The sequence below is a fragment of the Mesocricetus auratus genome, unplaced genomic scaffold (assembly GCF_017639785.1).
Source record: "Mesocricetus auratus isolate SY011 unplaced genomic scaffold, BCM_Maur_2.0 Super-Scaffold_100676, whole genome shotgun sequence".
NCBI lineage: Eukaryota > Metazoa > Chordata > Mammalia > Rodentia > Cricetidae > Mesocricetus > Mesocricetus auratus.
In genome coordinates this window covers 166,977,862-166,999,214 of record NW_024429266.1, presented here as the reverse complement: position 1 = coordinate 166,999,214, position 21,353 = coordinate 166,977,862, and the positions used below count along the sequence as shown (strand labels likewise).

Here is a 21,353-nt window from a genome sequence, read left to right as displayed (position 1 = left end):
ACGTAACAAGGCTCTGGTACCAAAAGAGTGGTTTCGTTTTTTTTTTTTTGAGAAATTAAAATAAGACACGCTGATGTATTTTTTAAGGTACAGCAGAAGGCATAAAGCAAGGAAGTAGAGTGATCTATTTTACATTTTTTAGTGATTATTCACTGTTTTATAATAAACAGCTGAAGCAAGGCTCCAAGTTGAAGAGAGACCAGGGAGGAGTGAATACTGAAGAGACAGTACATCTTCATTTTATAAGAAAATTCCCTTTGCTTTAAGGATAAATAGAAGTTGGGGTTCAATATAGAATAACTGGCTAAATTTGCAGCTGACTGAACAAGAAGAATGTGCAGAGAACACTAATGTAATGGTTTGACCTGACCTCATCTTAGTGAAGTTCTCCATGACACACATTATGTCATGGTCAACACATACTAGTTATAACAGTAAATATATAGCCATGACATTTTCTGCTGATCTTGAGTTAGGAGGGCAATCAATATCTAAGATAAATAAAATACATCTAACTTTATGTGGTGTTGAATCATACCCAGGACCTCACGCATGCTGGCAAGCACTCTGCCAACTGGTCTGCACCCTGACCCTATTTCTAGTTCTTAAGAGACAAAACTTTACTCGGAGGCTTAGAATGGCCTGGAACTCAGTATGTAGCGAAAGGTGGCCTGAAAGTCATGGATGTTTTCCTGCTTTGGCTTCCTAAGTGCTGAGAGTCCATGCATTAATCACCATACTAATTTGACGAAAGCTAACTACATGAAACACTTCTACCACACATAAGGGTTTTGAGCCAGTGTTCTGAGCTCAACTCTGACATGTCAGTCTGAGTAGGCTGGGAGAGAAAACACGCAGGTTTGAGTTGGGAGAAAGCTAATCTCACCCTCAAGAAAGGAATGCATAATGTCCCTGGAGATACCATTATTTTGGAAGGAGAGGTGAAAAGAAATATATTTAAAACAATTTCAAATGTGATAAAACAAAGGACTACTCCTGAGAAGGGACATATAATGGAGGAAAACACTATATTCTGAATTTAGTTTAATAACATGAGATATTAGATAAGCTGTAAACTAACAATAAAGTTATACTATGAGACTAGCACTTTTTGAAAATGAACAGTATGGCCACTATATTAGCTCTAGTGGAAGCTCACAGCATGGCTATATTAGCTTCTAGTGTCCTCTGCAAAGGTCATAGCACATGTAAAGAATTGTAGACCTATATATAGAGCCATAACTTCATAAACAAATATACACAAGAGTCTATTGTCAAGAAGATAATTGCCCATTAAAGACTCCAAGAAAAAATAAATTATGGGATAGGATATGGTTTCAGGACTAACTAGTTTCATGGAGCAAGAACTGGAAAGGGACTGGAGAGATGACCCAGCAGTTAAGAACACTGCCTGTTCTTCCAGAAGAGCCAGGGTCCATTCCTAGAACCTACATGACAGTTTATAACTGCCTGTGACCACAATTCCAACAGATCCAATAATCTCTTCTGGATTCTGGGAATTTCTTGCATATAGTATTCTGACACACATGCAGACAAAACATCCATAGACACAAAATGAAATGAATGATTGCAAGCAACAACTCTGTAGTAGAAAGATTTGACAGGTGCTTATACCACTAGTGATATAGGATGAACAAAGTGGATTTCAAATACACCAAATATGAAAATGCATCAAAAAGTAAAACAAGGAACTCCTCTCTGGGGTGAGCTATTCTATTCTATCTAAATAACTATCTTTGAATATAAAATCCTATCTTCATAATATTTTTATAATAAAAAAGGTCTGTACTTTTATAAAAGCATAGTCTTGAGAGGTGGTAGAAATTTATTTTTTAAATGTCTACTAGAAAGTCAATTTGTTGGTAATAGTATACTTCTCCCTTTTTGGTGTTAAAAGTTTGCTACAAAAATCCAAAAATATTAGAGTCACAGAGTGGCAATTCATTGAACAATGAGATTTCCCACTATGCTGAACACCTATGATTGTATAATTGTTTTGTCAAATAAACCTAATGAGATTCATCTGTCATTACAAAAAAAGTGAGTACAGATACTAGCTTGTATTAAAGTAGAGGAATATGCACTTTGGTTCTGTGGCCCTTAATCAGATGTATTACCCTCCTATTATTCTGCTTACCTAAGAAAATTGAAGACTATCTCAGGAGACATTTACAAACATGTAGCTGCAGAATCTGATATCTATAAAATTTCTAGAAAATTCATTTCTCAATGAGTAAAAATGCCATCAAAAAGCAATAAAAGATTAAGTGCTGAATATTATAAGAGGTATATTTGATATTCTGTTCCCAGAGAGGGTTTTGTTAATGAGAATATTCTACAGTGACACTACCAACAGAGTTAGTAATTATGAAACCTTTGATATTAATCTACTGCTATACAAGTTGAGATTTTATACAAGGGAATATATAATCATAGGCAAATACATACACCTTTAAGATTGTACCTGAACTCCTGGAATCCAGTGACAGAAAGGGAGAACTGATGAGCAAAGGGGTTAAGACAGGGCAGTTTAACCCACAAAAGTAGTTGACCTGAATAAGGGGGAGCTCTTGGGCCCAATGGAAAGCATGGAACTGATCCAGACCCCCTGAATGTGGCTGTCAGTGAGGAGCCCTAGGTAAACTATGGGGCCCTGGGTAGTATTTATCCCTGTCATACAAATGGACTTTGGCTGCCCATCCCACAATGAGGGATGCTCTCTCAACCTGGACTCTTGGGGGGAAGGCCTAGGCCCTGTCCTGAATGAAATGACAGACCCTCCATGGAGGGCCTCATCCTCCCTGGGGATTGGAGTAGAGATTGGGTGGGGTACTGGGGGGTCTTGTGGGGCCAGAGGAGGAGGGGAGGGAGAGGGAGCCAGGATTGACATATGAAGCAAACTTGTTTCTTTTTTTGTAATGTTTTTATTTAAATTAGAAACATGAATGCTTCATATGTCAATCCCAGCTCCCTCTCCCACCACTCCTCCCTTGTCCGTCCACCAGCTTTACAGCCCCCCACCCAATCCCTACATCATTCCCCAGGGAGGGTGAGGCCTTCTTTGGGGGGATCTCCAAAGTTTGTCATTTCATCCAGGGTAGGACCTAGGCCCTTTACCATGTGTCCAGGCTGAGAGAGCATCCCTCTATTTGGAGTGGGTACCCAAAGATCATTCATACACCATAATAAACACTGATCTACTACCCAAGGCCCCAGTGATTTCTGTTGCCTCCTCACTTATACTACATTCATGGAGTCTGGATCAGTCCCCTGTTGGCCTCTCAGGCATCAGTCTGGGATTCAAGAGCTCCCCCCTTATCCGGTCAGCTGTCTTTGTGGGTTCCACCATCATGGTCTTGACCCCTTTGTTCATCACTCCGCCATCTCTGTCACTAGGTTCCAGGAGTTCAGTTCAGTGTTTAGCTGTGGGTATCTGTCTCTGCTTCCATCAGTCCCTGGACGAAGGTTCTAGGATGGCATATAAGGTAGTCATCAACCTTACCATCAAGGAGGGGCATTTAATGTAGTCTCACCACTATTGCTTAGGCAAACTGGTTTCTACTTTAAACAAAAAAAAAAAAAAACGAAGAAAAAAAAGATTGTAGTTAAACAGCAGTTCTTGAGGTATCTGCAACAGAATGTGTGCTTACAGCTTCTGCCCCTGGATTTTGATTTTTGACTCTTTATTTCTAAAACCTACTTCCCTTCACACATGCAAAGATTTTCTTTAAGTAGCAGTCTTAAGATATGGTGATATATTTTTAAGTGTTCTGATTTGGTATATAAACATAAAAGGTGAATAATATTGTACCCCTATTTTACATTAGTGGATTTAATTTTTTTTACTGTATTAAAAAAAAGAGAGAATTGCATGCTTTACTGTTGAATTGACAACCAAACTATGCCTCTACTCCAAATGGTTAAAATACTTCTTTATGAACTACTAGATTGCTGGTAGTTCAGTTGCCTTTTTACATATGCTCTTTTCAATGTCCGTAGGTATTGCATGCATGAATTTATTATGTGTAAACTGTAACATGTGTAAACTTATGTCTGTTTAAAGCATTCTATAATCAAATGATCATATAACCAAATGATCACATAACCACACTATCTCAAGACTTATGAAACATACCACTTCCCTCTCATGTTTATAGTTAATTACTCACATAAAATATTTTCTAAATATTAATAAAAGATAGAATTATCATTGCCACACTCTAATCCATGGGGTCTTTCAGATGGTACTGTTTGTAAAGTGTATTCACACAGTGTACAAAAGCTCAAAGAAACATTTGGGGTGCAATATAATTGCTACTTACAAGCAAACCGAAGCTTTGCTTCTCTGCTTACAATTGTTCCAAACGAGTTTGTTGCTATGCACTGGTACGTTCCAGAATCTTGGGTTTTATTGGGGTTATTGATCAACAAGCTGCCTTCAACAACACTGTAGCGGAAATCCATACCAATGTCAACATCTGTTCCATTTAACTTCCACCTATAGTACAAAAATGCCAGTAGATAAAGCCTTGTAATATAAATCAATATTTTTGAATTGTCTAAAATAGATAAAAACTATGAAGACCATGAAATATCATCTGTGAACTTTTTGAAGCATGGTAAAAACAAATATTAGAAACTATCTAGCCAGAAATGGTGACATTTTAAGTAGTTATAGAGAAAGAGAACCGTCCTTCATAGCAAATGATGAAAATCAAACTATCACATGTCTCATGACAATGTAGGATGTTACAAATAATTATTTCTTAAAGGGAACAAAATTTTCCACATGGTTTTCTACATCTTTCCTCAAAATAGGGCTCCTCAATTAGAAGTCATTTTTCTGTTTAGCAATCCCAGTTTAAATAGATATATTAAGAGGACAGAACATGCCACTTTCAGGGAGACAGCAGAAGAGCTGCTGAAATTGCCACTGAGTTCTTAACATGACTGAAGTGCCTGGATGCAACGCAAAGGAGCTCTATTGATCTGAGATGCTTTAGGGACCAAATCTGCCTGACCATGGATCAACTGGATGATCTCTTTAGTTACTGGCACTGAAAATGTCAATCAACTGACCCAGTAAACTGCAGGCTATTAAGTTACCAAAGCAAAGAATGTTTTCTTGTCCTTCTGTTCATTTACTGGGGTCACCTGTGTATCTGACTGTAGTAGCACACCCAGTAAATTAGTTTTCTGGGGACTTATATTTCAGTAGATAAGCTTTGGTATGAATATCAACAATTTTGTTCTCAGAGTCACTAACATCCAAAGAACGAGGGCTTATCTGAGTCAAATTACCTTTCAGGAATTCATGGGAATTCATATAAACTTTTGAACTAATATAATTCAATGACTATTTTTTGATACCTTGTGAATTACCAAGGCTCTCATAGGAGCTGAAAACATAAGAAAGATTGTAGCACAAAGGAAATTGATTCAAATGAATAAAGGGAGCAGAAATTGAGAATTATTCATTTTACTTTCTTAAAATAACAAGAGCCATTACTTAAATAGAAACACGCATGTGTATGCCCACCCGTTGGGCAATCCTTGATAATATCCCATGCATTGTGGTTATGAATGTATAATATGCTAGAATTTCAATGATAAAATTGTCAGCCTGCCAGTTTCAAATTATACACACAAGTGGGGAGTGTGTGTGTGTGTGTGTGTGTGTGTGTGTGTGTGAGAGAGAGAGAGAGAGAGAGAGAGAGTGAGTGAGAGGCAGAGACAGAGAGACAGAGACAGAGACAGAGAATTTCAGAGACATGGTCTCATGCCACTCAGGCTGACTTCAAACTCCCTTGGTATTTAAATAACCCCAAACTTCTGATTCTCCTTCATCCATCTCCCAAGTGCTGGAATTACAGACTTGAGGACTGGAGACAGTACATGAGCACCAAAGTCAATCTCAGAGCACATGTCTTCTGGTGGTGCTCTTTGTTTTAAATTCAGCACTAGGGTGGTAGAGGCAGGCAGACCCGTGTGAATTAGAATCCAGTCTGGTTTGCATAGCAAACTTCAGGCCCAGGGTTAAATATAGAGACTATCTTAGAAAGAATAAAAAAAGAGCAGTGTTGGGGGGCACATCTTCCAGTCAAATTCTTGTCCATCTTTCCAGTCAAATTGTATCATGTTCCATCAGATATCCAGTGGAAGTTCTATTACTCCTTCATGCAAAGACTTCTTTTTTTTTTCTTTCTTGTTTTTGTTTTTTGTTTTTACGAGACAGTGTTTCTCTGTATTGTTTTTGAGGCTGTTGGTCCAGCCCAGCCTCGAACTCACAGAGATCCGCCTGCCTCTGCCTCCCGAGTGCTGGGATTAAAGGCATGCGCGCCACCAACACCCGGCTGCAAAGATTTCTTTTGCCACAAGACAATTTACCTCAACCCCTTCCACACTCTGGCTTTCATCCATCTAGAACTTAACCCTCAGACTGTGCTCAGTAAACACTTGTTGAATTGAATGGATTCAAAATTGTGCCTCTCTAGTATATATTTGAGCTCTGAGCATATACATAATTCATGAAGCATGCTTGCCTCAGTCAGCACAGTCACATGAGTTTCCTCACATCCGTGTCTTTGAAGTATAAAAATCTAGAAACTGGAGGGCCAGCAAAGTGGGCTAGAAGCACAAATAGGACTTAGCTTTTTATGCATTTGTTTATAAGAAGCTGGGTATTAGAAACTGACAGTGTTTTGGGGCTCTGCAGTAATTCTCTCTGTGCTCTGACACAGACAAGAAAGTAATAAGCAATAAAGAGAACAGCCGCGTTACAGCCCAGTAGTGCTAGCAGCACATGAATCTCCAGAACTGCCTGCCTGCCCTACGCATTCGCTGTTAGTCAGCTGATCACGTCTTGGCCATAACTCTCACTTCAAATGATAGCACAGCAATTTAATATGACAAATCTAAGAACTCAAAGAGGAAATTGCAATACAGTGTGAGCTGCAAGCAGAGTATGGAATTTGGGAATGGGACCATGTGAGTCTTTTTTAGAAAACTGGATATGGGAGCAATGACACCTCTGTAGGTTTGTCTGCACTCATCACCTCAACCCAAAATGCCGTGCATAAAGTCCGTTCATCTACTTTATGGCCTGCTTTTACATACGAACAGCAACAGGGAAGGGATTATTTAGAAAATAAAGTGTTTTATGAGACATGTTACAAAGCAGACATGGTGTTTTACTACAATGCAGTCAGTGTTCATTCCCATTGACTGTGGATTGCATTGCGAATTTCTCATCTCGTTGCATAGTTTAGTTGAAATGCTCTTGAAAATCTGGCAATTTAGTTTCAGTGTTTGAGGAATCTTTTAAGTATTGGTAATGGAGAGGCAAGGCTCATTTAGAGTAAATAGATTTTCCCAGGGGGCAAGGCAAATTGGTGTCTTGTAAGCTGACTTCTCAATTACTTGGGGGAATCATGGCTGAGTTCTTTCAGAGAGCAGGCATGTACACAGGCAAATATGGCCACCTTGAACCTCCCCAAGGCATGTTTCCACAGATTGTGCTAGGAGTCTGTACAGATTCAGTGCAGAAAAACCTTCCCTGTTAACTGTTTGAACTTGACACTCAGGGAGGGGCAGCTCCTTTCTGACTTGGAATTGGCTCTCTGCAGACTCAGTTGAATACAAACTTCACAGCAAACCAACTCTAACCGAGTGTGTGTGAAAGCATCTTCCTTCTAGGAAGGGGTGCTGAGTGAAATAAGTAATGTCACCTGTCCTTAGGGAACTTGACTACAAGAGAAGTTGGCATGAGGCAAAACTTCTTAAGTTTTCTGGGTCGGGGTCAATCCTTTCAGAACTGATGGGCAGAAACAATGAAAAGAAAAGGCTCAGTTGAGGGAATAAATATGAAGAAAAGAGGTCAGTTAGGATGTCTTAGGAAAAACCTGCGGCTGAAGATCCCCACGGAGCACTCACTTTGGAAATTTTCCTACTTGTTCAACCCCCTGAAAGTCAACACCAAGACTAAGAAAGTTCAGCTAGCAAGGTGTTGGAAAACACCTGATCTCTCTATTCATTCTCTTGCTCTTTCATTCGACAACAGGGAGTTTTTAAGCTCCTGAGTCCAGACTTCTATTATGTCACAAGAAAACTGCTAGAGGGATTAAGGCAAGCACCAGTGCACTGCCTGGAATGGCTAATGCATTTGATTAAAAGCTCTCCTCAGCTTTCCCCTGCAATCTTTAAAAACATAATAGGTTTCTGTTCTATGGCTTGTTTTAAATAACAAGGCAAGCCCCTATATCTAGAAACACAATGTTACAAAGGCAATGTTAATTAAAGGTCACAGTTTGGGGAAAAACAATGCAGCAACTTGCCAAAATCTGCTGCAGAATTTGTTTTCATTTATCGCTAACATCTGAACTTACCCTTGGCTGTGTGCTCAAAGCAGGATCCGTTAACTTAACTTGTCATTTATGTATCTGAGCAACTTTGCCCCTTGCATGTATTTTTACTTTGCAGTGTGTTTTCAAATCATTAACTTAGCATTGAATTTACTGGATTACACACAGAAAGATGGTGCCTTCTGGCTCAGTCAGGACAGGCTAGGGTTAGGGTTACGGTTAGGGTTAGAGTTAGGGTGATGCTCTAGAGTAATTATTAACACTGTTCTTTTTTTTTTTTCAAACCTGTCCTGTGTCAGAAGATACATGCCATACTCACTCAATTATCCAGTCCACTCTAATTATTTGTTGTCTACTTTCTAGAATGTTCATCCTTTCTTTATCCATGTGGCAGAGCTGGTGGCCTTTCTTAAGGACATACAACATCCCCTTTTCTTTGAAGCCTTCACTACATTTACCCACTACTTCTAGCTTTTTTTTTTAATTCCCTGAGCAAGCTGGTGGTTTCATGGGTGCCCCAGGCATGCCATGTCAGGACGGTAGCCCTTTCCAGCACTCACTTCCATTCCCCAACTCTTATGTTTTCTCTGTATCCTGTTCCCCCCGTGTTTCCTGAGCCTGGAAGGGTTGTATAGATGTATTTTATTCACTCTTGCAGTAATTTTATTAGTATTACACTTGAGTATAGATAAAATCAGTTGCATAAAATGTATTTTGCAAGGGATCATGAGACAATAATGACCTATGTTTAGTAAAGTGAATAGTATTTACTACTGAGGATTCCTGTGATCGCTTTGATTGATAGCATTCCTTTATCCATGTATAATCTTCAGTTTCATTCTCTTCATGTTTTAAATGATGATTTGTCATGGGTAATTCTGAATGTATCACCCCACCAAATTTTAATCTGGCCTATGTGGGCTAAAAGTTTATGAAAATTAACAGAACTAAGAGGTTCATCTGAACTTCATTCAGTTTATAAGAAGCAGGTGGTGAAATTGCCCAGTGGCTGACACCATTCCAAAGCCAGAGTGGGATGATGAGCACAAGCATCATTGCCGTTTGCCTTTGTTGTGATTTAACAAGTTGCTTCAAGATCCTGCTGCTGTGAATTCCCATCATGCTGGACCATACCCTTGAACTGTCAACCAAAATAAACCCTTTCTCCCCTGTGTTACTTTGGTCAGGGTGTTTTACCACAACAACTAGAAAACTAACAAACGTACCATAATTTCCTTAGACCTGATCAAATATTGTTTTCTATTTGGTTACTTGTTTATCACGTTTTGATTTTGGGCAATTCTTTACCTATTGTTGATATCAATTCTTTACCAATAAATTTTTTTATTAAACATATCATCCTAATACTGTAGCGTATGGTTTTGTTCAGCTCAGAATATTCCATTGAACAGAATATTTAATGAAGTTAAAGTTTTTAAAAACTGATTTGTACTTTTCCTGTCATACTAAAAAGTCTTTTCCTCCCCCAAAGTAATAAATATGTACGTCTGTTTTCTTTCTTCTTTAAAAATGTCCCATTTAGGGCTTTTATTAACCTGAAATTGATTTCTGTGTGTAATGTGAAGCAGAGATCCAGTTTTATTTCTTTCTTTAACCACATGGGCAATCCACTGTCCAGGGCAAGAGTTTTCAAAGTACTTCCATTCCTGTCATGAATTTTAACTTTTCTTCTCTTGATTTTCAGAAGAAAGTATTCTCTTTATTATCCAGGGTTAGGGCAATCAATTTTATATGGAATTACCCTCACATCGCTTTGTTTAATCCTGTCTTTTTATAGCTCAGGTCTTCTCTCTGGGATAATTTTTATCCCATCTCAAAGATGCCTTTTAGAATTTCCTTAAGTGAGATTGAGTAACAATCAAAATAAAGTGTTTGTCTGCTACAGAAATTCGTATTATGTTCTCCTTTATAGGAATTTTTAATAATTCATAAAATTTACACATATTTATGAGGAATAATGTGAAAAATTGACATATATATGAGATACAATATCAAATTAGAGTACTCTGCAGTTCATGTTAAGAATGTTAAAATGTGGATTTTATTTATTTACTCTTTCTTATTGAAACTATTTTTATTTTAAAAATTGTTATTACACTAATTTATTTATTTTTGAGACAGGTCCTCATGTACCCCAGGCTGACCACAAACTGCTAAGATATTTGTAGACAATTTGAACTTTTTAATTTTTTCTTTCTTTTCCTATGCAGTGGCTTGTAAATTGTGGCCTTACAGTTGTCTCTGCTTCTGGATGTCCAGTTCAGGGCTTCATACACACTGGATAGCCACCCTAGCTAATGAGCTATATCCCAGGTAAGAAGAAAGGAAGGGAAAGAATTGTTTAGTCCTGGCTTATTTCATTATCCCAAGTACCATGGACTGAATCTAAGGCCACATACATGCCACGCAAGTATACCATCACAAAGCTACATTCTTAAATCTTTCTTCTAGTCATTTTCAGTTGCATGATAGATTGTCATAATCCATCTTCAATGGATTTACTAATTAGCCCTGCTTTCTGTATTTTGGATCATGTTTCCCAACCTCTTTCTATTTTCTGTTGCTTCTTCCTTCATGTTCTCTGGCAACCACTCAAGTATTTCTATAAGATCAACACTTTAGCTTCAACACAGAGGTAAGAACATGAAGTATCATTCTATGTATGGCTTATTTCACTTAATGTAATGTTCTGCAGTACCACCCACGGGGTAAGAATGACAGGACAGGTTTTCATTCTTTTTGTGACTGAATAATCTTGTGTTATGTATGAATTACATTTTCTTCACCCTTTCATCTGTTGATGTATACCCCAGTGGATTCCATATTCTGGCCACTTGTTTTTGTTGTTGTTGTTGTTTTTGTTTTGTTTTATTTTGTTTGTTTTTTTCCGCTGAAGCTGCAGTGGACAGTGGATGATTTTAATTATTGTTGCAAAATCTGACCCTTCTAACAGTTGTTTCTGCCTCCTTCTTTTCTGTTTTTCATTCTGGAACCCAAGATGGCTGACTCAGACCAAGACCCTCCTCCTCTCTCCAGGTCTCTGACTCCCCCTCCACATTCTGCTTCTCTTCACCTCTTTCTGATGCCTTGGTTTGCTTTCTGAATGTCTGTTATGCACTTTAACAATTCTCTTTATAGACTCATCACATTTCATTTGAAAATACTGAGACTCAAGGTCTAAAAGAAATGATTCCTAATACTTTATTGTTCTTGAACCAGAGAATCTGATACTTAGTTAACATTCATTCTAAATGTGGAATCCTTGTATCTCTCTGACTCATTTTGGAAAAATGTTCACTTGTTAAGGACTTCTGAAAGTCTAGACTTTGTCTTACAACTCTGGTCCTGGTGAGGTTGCATAAAATAGTGTCAGATCCTATTTGTTCATGTAGCAAGTACTGATGTTTCTAAATCCACGCACTTCCTATTTTCCTACTAGCTTACTGACAAAATTAAAAATTGTATTTTTATTAAGTCTATGTTCTTTGAAATTGTTAATTTTCAAAAGGAAGGCTATTCAGGATATCCAATCCTTAATGCTGTCAAACACACAAGTTTGGCATCCTTCTCTTTTTTCCCAAGAAAGAGTCTTTCCTTCTAGTATCTCAGAGTACTTTACAACGCCTGCCTAAAAACTCTTTACTCTTCACTAATCTTTGAGTAGTTACCAATTTTACTTTTAATAATACAAACTATATGCATGAGAACACATTGTTTTTTGGGGACCAGGGTCTCAATATAGAGCCCTGGGTGGCTTGAAACTCACTATGTAGACCAGATAGGCTTAACTTCACATGGAAATCACCTGCCTCTACCTCTCTGGTGCTATGATTGAAGGCACATGCCAGCATGCCAGTCTGGAGACAGATTCTTAAATCAACACACCTGATGTGAGGTTTTGGATTCCCTTTAACTTCACAACTGAGTTTCACTTTCTTCTCTTCTGAATCCAAAGGAAACATTATATTACTTGGTTCTTGAATGAAAACTGGGCCATGCAGGGTGTAATCATCTGAAAGAAGAAGAGAAATGGTCCTCATTGAAGACTACCTTTCTAACCGGAACAACATTCAGAATCAATAAGACAATGAGAAAAAATAACAAACAAAAAACAGGGATGCCCAAGATTCTATCTCACTTTCATGGTGAAATTTCCCATTGAATCATAACCTCCTAGCGGTATTAATGAAGTTAAGAGAGGGCTCCCCTGTCGTATGCTGACCACTTTCGTCACTAACAGCTTCCAGACACAAGCTGCCTGGCATCTTCCCTAGTTTTGTTGTTGCCTTATTGTTCCATCTGCATTGGCCCTGTCTTCTATTTTGATCACATTTGTGCTTCATACATCCCTTTTGTGCTGCTGTCATTTTGGAAGGCTATCCAATGGCACAAAGTTAACAATTTCCCCCTTTGTAATTAAATCCTGCAATTGGAAACAATAATACATTTTAAGAAAATAAAATATTAATAATAAAGAACAGCTCTGTATTGAACACATACTTAAATCTATATTGAACCCCCCACACACACGAAGGCTACTTAAAATGATTATGCAGGCAAATAAAGAAAAAGTCTGTAGATCTCATTCGTAAAATGATCTATAGCTGTTATACATAGCAAAGGCAAACTGCCATGCATTTCCAAATCTTGTTATTGAAGAAGAAAGACTAAATGTGTGACAGTCATTTTGTCATGGAATAATAACAAAGCCCTTAGAATAAGCTACATACCTGTATAGAGTATTAGAGTATATATGTACAAACATTGGTCAAATTACACTTCACTACGTATGTCCATGGAAAATTCATAGGCTTTTCATTTTTCAAAAACATCTGCAAATTCTATCCTTTCTCCGAGGTTTTTAGGCCTTTATCTTTTTTACAACCATATACTGTTAAAGATGATTTTCCTATAAGATGCCAATCTGTTTCTATCAAGGCATTGCAGCTTTTCTTTTCTCTTCTTTGAATCATAGTTTCCCTAGAGAACGATGACTGGTTTTGTGTGTCAACTAGGTATAAGACAGAGTCTTCAGAGAGAAAGAAAGTTTACCAAATGCCTCCATGAAAGCCAGTTGTAAGGCATTTTCTCGATTGTTGATCAATGAGAGGGTTCAGCCCATTATAGGTGGTGCCACCCCTGGGTTCTATAAGGAAGGAGGCTGAGCAAGTCAGGGGAAGCAAGTCAGTAAGCAACATCCCTCCATGGACTCTTCATCAGATTCTGCCTCCAGGATCCTGCCCTGTTTGTGTTTCTGTCCTGACTCCCTTTACTGATGAACAGCAATGTGGAAGTGTATGCCAAATGAATCCTTTCCTCCCCAACTTAATTTTTGGTCATGGTGTTTCCTCAAAGCAATAGAAATACTAACTAGGACTTGCATTTTGACTCCCCATGTGGTGGTAAGTACAGTTGTCCATAAGGATATGTCCTATTTGAAATGATTTTTTGTAATGTTTTTATTTAAACAGACAATTTATGCTGGAGAGGATGTGGAGAGAGGGGAACACTCCTCCACTGCTGGTGGGAGTGCCAACTGGTAAAGTCACTTTGGAAATCAGTATGGAGATTCCTCAGGAAAATGGGAATCAATCTACCACAAGACCCAGAAATTCCACTCTTAGGCATATATCGAAAAGATGCAAATTCATACAACAAGGATATCTGCTCCACTATGTTCATAGCAGCATTATTTGTAATAGCCAGAACCTGGAAGCAACTTAGATGCCCCTCAACTGAAGAGTGGATAGAGAAAATGTGATACATTTACACAATGGAGTATTACTCAGCAGAAAAAAACAATGGAATCTTGAAATTCTCAGGTAAATGGATGGCACTAGAAGAAACGATCCTGAGTGAGGTAACCCAGTTACAAAAAGATAAACATGCTAAGTACTCACTCATATATGGATTTTAGACATGGATCAGGATAGTGCCAGTCTGCACTTGCACTGACAGTGAGTCTGGGAAACAGGAAAGAACCTAAGAGAGATATGCATGGTACTCCAGAGAAGAGGAATGAGGCAAGATCTTCTGAACAGATTGGGAACATGGAAAGGGGTGGGGGGAAGTGGGACCTGGGAAGAAGAGAGGGGGAGAAGAGGAAGAGAAAGTAGGTCATGGGGAAAGAGGAAGGTTGAGTGGGGGGGGATAGAATAGGGGTAAGTGGGAATCATAGGTTAGAAGACAGATCTGGCACCAGTGAGACCTCTAGTGATCTAAAGGGATGACCCCAACTGGCAAGCTAAGCAATAATGGAGAGACCACCTTGAATGCCCATTCCTGATAATGAACTTGATGTCTATAACCATCTGGGAGCCTTCATCCAGTGACTGATGGAAGCAGAGGCAAACATCCACAGTTAAACACTGAAGTGAACCCATGGAACCCAGTGACAGAGAGAGAGGAGCGATGAGCAAATTGGCAAAGAATGGGCTGGCAAAACCAGCAGAGACAGCTGATCTGAACAGGGGAGAGCTCTTGGACCCCAGACTGACAGTTGGGAGGCCAGCATGGGACTGATCCAGATCCCCTGAGTGTGAGAGTCAGTGAGGAGGCCTGGGCAACCTATGGGGCCCTGGACAGTGAATCAGTGTTTATCCCTGGCATACAAACAGACATCGTGTGTCCATAACACAAAGAGGGATGCTCTCTCAGCCTGGACTCTTAGGGAAGTGCCTGGAACCTGCCCTGAGTGAAATGGCAGACTCTAGATATTCCCTATGTGGAAGGAAGTGGCGATAGTGTGGGAGGCTGGGGGAGATGGTGGGGGGGTGCAGAAGGAGGAGAGGGAGAGGGAACTGGGATTGACATGTGAATTAAACTATTTAAAATTGAAATAATAAAAAAAGAAAAACCAAAAAAAAGAAACATGAAAGCTTCACATGTCAATTCAAAATCCCTCTTACACCCCTCCTCCCTTGTCCCTCCCCCAGCCTCCCCCAGCCCCCCACCCAATCCCCACATTATTTCCCAGAGAGGGTGAGGCCCTCCTTTGGGGGAAATCTCTAACATCTGTCATTTCATCCAGGGCAGGGCTTAGGCCCTTCCCCATGTGTCCAGGCTGAGAGAACATCCCTCTATTTGGAATGGGCTCCCAAAGATCATTCATAAACCATGGTAAACACTGATCTACTACCCAAGGCTCCAGTGATTTTTGTGGCCTCCTCATTTGAAATGATTTTTTATTAAAAAATATTACATTAGCCTATGTTGCCATTGTCTGACAGAAGTACTACTGGTTATATGGTGACATGATAAAGATCACCACCATGCTGTCAAGAGTTCATTTCACCTTTAGGCATGGTTATCTTAAAGTGTTAGGAAGTGTAATTTCTGGTCTGGAAAAACCTATGTAAGCAGTTTTTACTTATGGGTGACAATTCCATACAGAACTCATTCAGGTGAATTGGGACAGAGGTACATAAATCAAGATGGTTTGGGGATTAAGTGAAGTCTGCAAAGATCATTTATTTTTAACTCAAACATCAAAAAATAATGCTTCATGTTAAGGTTGAGACATAAAGAAAATAAGGGGTACAAGATTACTGAATAGAATTATATTTTGTTCCATAGATGTAAGGACCACATATGATTTTGATGTGAGAAGATACAGGATAAGGGTTCAGGAAGACCATGAACTATAATTCAATGCCTCATTCAGTTCCTAAGTTTAGGTACAGTGGGAAACCACCAGTCTCATCCTGCAATAGTTCGCTATAAAATAATGACACTGGAATAGGTCAATCATTTTAGAATGACCATACATGGGGAAGATGAATGTTTGCTCACAAACACATATGTATACTTTGAAAATATGCTTTTTTAAGCAGTATTATATATTGTTTTGCTCCCACTTTCCTTTCTCCTGACTCTGTATGTAAAAATCTCATCAAGGAGAAATTTAAGCAAAGAATGTAGAAGTTATAAAGAAAACAAAAGCACAGTATAAAAGCGTATATTAGTGAAGTTTTAAATGGTTGTGCATTAAAGTTGTATGCTTCAGGATCCAAATATTAATGCCCCAGATTTTCAAAAATTTCACAGATATTTTCAAAACAAATTTAGATTACTTGTCAAGGGTCAGCTCATTCTAACTATAGATAATTTAGTAAATGTTCGGCACATCTATTTCGATGAAAAGCATTTTTTAACAAAAATCACAGAGATAGCAGCGAGTGTGTTAGATTTTCTCTAAGAGAGAAATATTTCTATTGTTGTCCCCAATTCCTAAATTATGTGTGTGTATATATAATATCAATCATCTCAATTCATCGGTGCTCCCTGATTTGAATTTCACACAAAAATATACAGTCTATTACTAGTAATTTCAAATAGGAATAAAACATAATAATGATTACCCAGGATACAGCTGGAAGGCTATGGATTAACATCTGTACTATTTCTCAATGTAGCCAAGCCATATTTGAATAACAAAAGGATATTTTTCTGTGTATTTTGTTATAAGAATTGATAATAATGATGCTTTGCATTTGCTATAAATAACACATTCCGTCTAAAGTTTTGTTTTCTCTTAGTTAACCAAGCACACTGCATGGAAATTAACATTAGCATAAAGGGCACCATATTTCGGCATTCATTAAGGCAATGCAAGACTTCAGTGCTTGAAATATTTGGTTTCATGATGTACAGGGAGAGATTTGATCATCCTTAGCAGTCTGGGTGTAGGAAGCAGATAGCTTATCTTTTAAACCTTTAGACTTCGGTCACCAATGTGTTTGAGGAATAAAAGAGGTGTTTTGTTTCAACCAAACTGTGGGTGCCAGCTTGCAGGAAACAAAGACACAAGAGGAGACCTTAGAAAGCATCCAAGTCTAGTCTAAGTGCACTGGTCACAAAGACATTCTCGAGTCTCTTGAAAGTCCACAGAAACTCTGTGTTTGCCATCTTCATAGCCTGAAAGATAAAGTTCATCCTTAGATCTTTCACAGAAGTGGTTCTGTGTCACTAGAAGAATGAAAGTGATTTTAGTCTAAAAAGGTAAAGGGATGTTTTAGCAAATGGCAGAGGAGTCAATGTCAAAGCCAGGTTATAGAGCATGTGTATTCTAACCATGCCAGGGTTGTGTTACTAAATCTCAGACTGATGAGCTGTACCAGGAGAGATTGGCTTTCACAAACTAGATATAACTTCATTCCCTGGGTGATTATTTTTTAATTTTTAGACTTATTTTATTTTATGCATATCAGTTATTTTTCATGCATGTATGTATGTATATCATGTGCTGGCTTGGTAAGGAAAGCAGAGGGGGTGTCAGATCCCTTGGAACTGGAGTTACAGGTAGTTGTGAGCTGCCAACTGAACCAGGGTCTTCTGCAAGAGCAGCCATGCTCTTAACTGCTCCTTCCTGGCTCTTTGTGCGATTTCCTTGCACACTAAAATTTGAGAAGTAAAAATCCAGACCTTTTTTTCCTACCTCTCCATTTTCCCAGAACAAAATTCAGGCCTTGCTGACTTCAGATTTACTCTCAGATGTTTCCCTTGCACAAGCTCTAACCAACAGTCTTTGCTTGATAAAATTAGAGAGGCAAATTTAGTGCATACTTGGACTCACTATCAAAAGGTAATCATCGAAGGAGGACATAAAACTACAAAACTGAGCCCCACAAAGAAAATGGACAGATGGGCACATTAGTTCAAGACTGCTGTTGCAGAACTCTTCAGTCAGAGGTCTGATGGCTACAAATTCTAGACCTCCACGGGTTATATACAAAGTTTGAAGCTATCATGGGCTACATAGTGAGACTCTAACTCAAAGCAACAACAGTAAAAAGTGAAATGAAATGAAACAAAAGCAAAGCAAGCAGAAAAGAAAAATGGACAGATTTGTTAAGATCTGGGACAAAAACCGTACAAATGGACTCCTCCCTAGAATATTTATAACTTTCGGATGTTGAGCATGAGGCTTCCTAGAGAGCCATATTGAGCAAATAAAGAATAGGCTCTTTGGGGAGACCACAATAGTAAACAGACTTACAGACATGTTCTGTTCTTAGAGACAGTGTAAGTAACACACTGTTATAACACGTTCTTAGTAGAGTCTCTTTTTATTTAAGGACAGAATATAGGATTAGTGCTTTATTTCTGGTTTTTCCCCCAAAATAAAAGTTACTCCAAAGCCTCACTGCCTTGGAGACATGGGAAGAAAGATCTCTCGGGGATAAGGAAGCAATATATTATAATATCCTTGGGATTCCTGAAAATCATGGTGAAAGACAATGGTCCTATTGGTTTAGTCAATTGATAGAACCCCAGTAGTTATGGATATAATGTGAAATTTGATATGAAAAGCATGATTTCCTGAGCTACTTTCTTCTGATTGGAGAATCACAAGACTTATTTTTGTCATAGTAGCAGTTAAAAATATGGATGTCAGGTACTTAACGGCCCATTCTGCTAAAAATCACCAAGTATTCATATGACTCTGCAGTCTATTGGGTAACCAAACCAGGATAAAACCTTGGCCGCTATACCTCCATTTTGCATCTTCTTTTCTACCATAAACACTGGGCCAGGTCCCATTCAACTCTGCACATAAGCATATTAATACAATATTGAGGAACCTGACATTTATCCTCTTCTGTGTTAATTTTCTTCAGAACTGAGTACAACAAGAGTATTGAAGAACTGATAAGTTTTAGTAATAGCAAGGCTTGTAGCAATTCCCCCTAGGACGGAACTTCTCCCTCTATGGGAGAAATTATCCTATGATGAGAACTTAGCAGAAGCAATCATCTCAGGATGAGAACTGAACTGTGTCTGGAAATAGCAGGATCTCACAGGAGACACAGATCTGAGATCATGAACAATTGGACCACAGTATGACAAAGTCTATTTTTACATACTCCTTTTGGCTCTTTGACATTGCCCCTCTGTTATATGAATGTGAAATTCTAGAAGTACCCTGAAGACTAGGAGGCTGGTCCTCTTGCTTTGTAGTATAGCCACACTGAATGTAAAGTCTTGTCTTGATTCTCCCTCACCCACAGTCCTCTTTTGACTCTCTAGATGGCAGGTGACAGAACCTGGCTTGGTAGAACACCCTGAGTTAGCCCTGTGGCCTGGGACTCTAGTAACAACAACGCAGAAGTTCTCCTGGACTTTTTCCTAGTCAACAACATCTTTGTGGTGGAAGAACTCAAAAACAAGAAAACAGCCTCAGGACCAGAAAGCTGTAAGTGAAAGATCAGGCTAAGATGCGAAGACACCAACTCTTTTCTTCCTTTGTGCATACACCCTGAAGATTATTAGAAAGCATTGCTCTCAGTCATGTTTCTCAAATTCCCTTTTCCAGATAATCCTTTTATCATTTTGAACTATAATTCTTAGAGAGAAAAGGAAAAGTCAATGTATTTTTTTGGAGAAAAGAAAAAGTCAATATGTTTATCAACCAACTTAACAGGCTCTCCCATAAGCTTTTAAGAAGCAAAATAGAGTATTAGGAATAATCTCAATTTTTAGAATAGCAAAAGAGATTCATAGAAACAGAAGAATTTAGATTACTCAATGTTACTTAGTTACAATTTTATAAGCATATGCTAGATATATTTTTGGAACAAAGACAACTTATTTTTGTATGAAAAATAGCCTCCTAAAAAATCCAATTACAAAGTACCACTCCACAAGTAGGTGTCACATAATTTATGTGCATTTTGAAGATATCTCTATTTCTTTATCTCTAAGTTTATTGTGCCCGTTTCTTCAGATCCCTAAGATCCTTCCCCAGAAAAGCATCTTTCTTACTACTCAGGCTGCCAGCATGAAGGTGGGCAAGGGACTGTAATGGATGAAGCTAGCCTGAGGTTTTCCTGGTCTGAGCAGAACAAAATAACACTAAGTCCCTGGTGATGGCTAGGTCAAGGAAGCAAAGCAGAAACCCATGTATCAAGTTTAGCAGAACAAGTACAGAGGAAAATTTGGATTCCAGTGAATGGTTATTGAGAACACACCTGTAAGGTAGCATCAAGAAATCCCCTACCAAGACTGGATACATGTCTTTTGTTTATCAGAGCATCTGTGAGCAATTCTAAAAATGTAGCTGAGATAGCAGCAAAGAAATAAAGAGGGAGAAACAAATGAGGAAACAGGTCCATTCTGAAAATGAACATTTCATAGAAAGCAACTGAGCATAAATTAAAATGTGAACCTGGTCTATCATTTCCTAAAGTATGTCTGATGGCCTCTCATGTTACTGCTGTCATTGTAAAGAGTGCTTGCTAAAAGACTGATTCCTGAACCCGTCTGGACTTTGTTATCAGGGGTCACAAAACATTGTTAGTAAATACCCCTGTTTAGTCTTGTAAATTAAGTTCCAAAATTCATATTTAGATACTGAATACCGCATTGCCTTCAATCTCATGCCAATTAAGCAGTCCTTGTGATGAGAAGCCACACTGTAGACTTCTGGTCTATGTGCTAGATCATCCTACGTCCCATGAGATGAAGAACACACTTTCCAACATGACCTTAACACAGTGCACTTTTCTGCTGGATGTATTGCCACCTGTTGCAAACTCAGTGACTTTTCCTGCTCATTAGGCCAGCGTCAGAATACTGTGATTTCATATAAGGAAGCTAAAATCCACAAGTTCCAATCTGCTCATAAGAGCTGTGCCTATTCCAGATGCTACACCTAACGGTTTTGTCGCTCCTTAATCCTCATGGAAGGTAACAAAGTGATACCACCTCACTCAAGAATTTAAGACTGTGATAGCCATTCCTCCTGGGATATCAAAAAGGCTCCCTGACTAAATACCTGGTCTCCAGTGGGAAAAAAGACTTAAATAGCAAAAATCTCAGCTTTGAATTGAACTTTTGGAAACTAATGGGGAACATGGAAGTTTGAATATAAGCATAGAACACTAGTAATCAAAAACAAACTACATCAGTTTAGATGTGGTTGTATTAGGCTCACATTTGGAAACAGGGTAG

General features: G+C 38.6%; 1 protein-coding gene across 8 annotated transcripts in view; it reads right to left on the bottom strand.

Annotated features, from left to right (window-relative positions):
- The window catches only part of Cntn4 (contactin 4), a 1,002,315-nt gene that overhangs the window by 339,328 nt on the left and 641,634 nt on the right, over positions 1 to 21,353 (bottom strand). For all 8 annotated transcript variants that reach the window (XM_040739337.1, XM_040739329.1, XM_040739331.1 and 5 more), the window contains 2 exons: positions 12,288 to 12,414; positions 4,344 to 4,519 (listed from right to left, as the gene is read on the bottom strand). In XM_040739337.1, the coding sequence (XP_040595271.1) occupies positions 4,344 to 4,519; positions 12,288 to 12,414 (303 nt within the window). The remainder of the gene's footprint in view (positions 1 to 4,343; positions 4,520 to 12,287; positions 12,415 to 21,353) is intronic.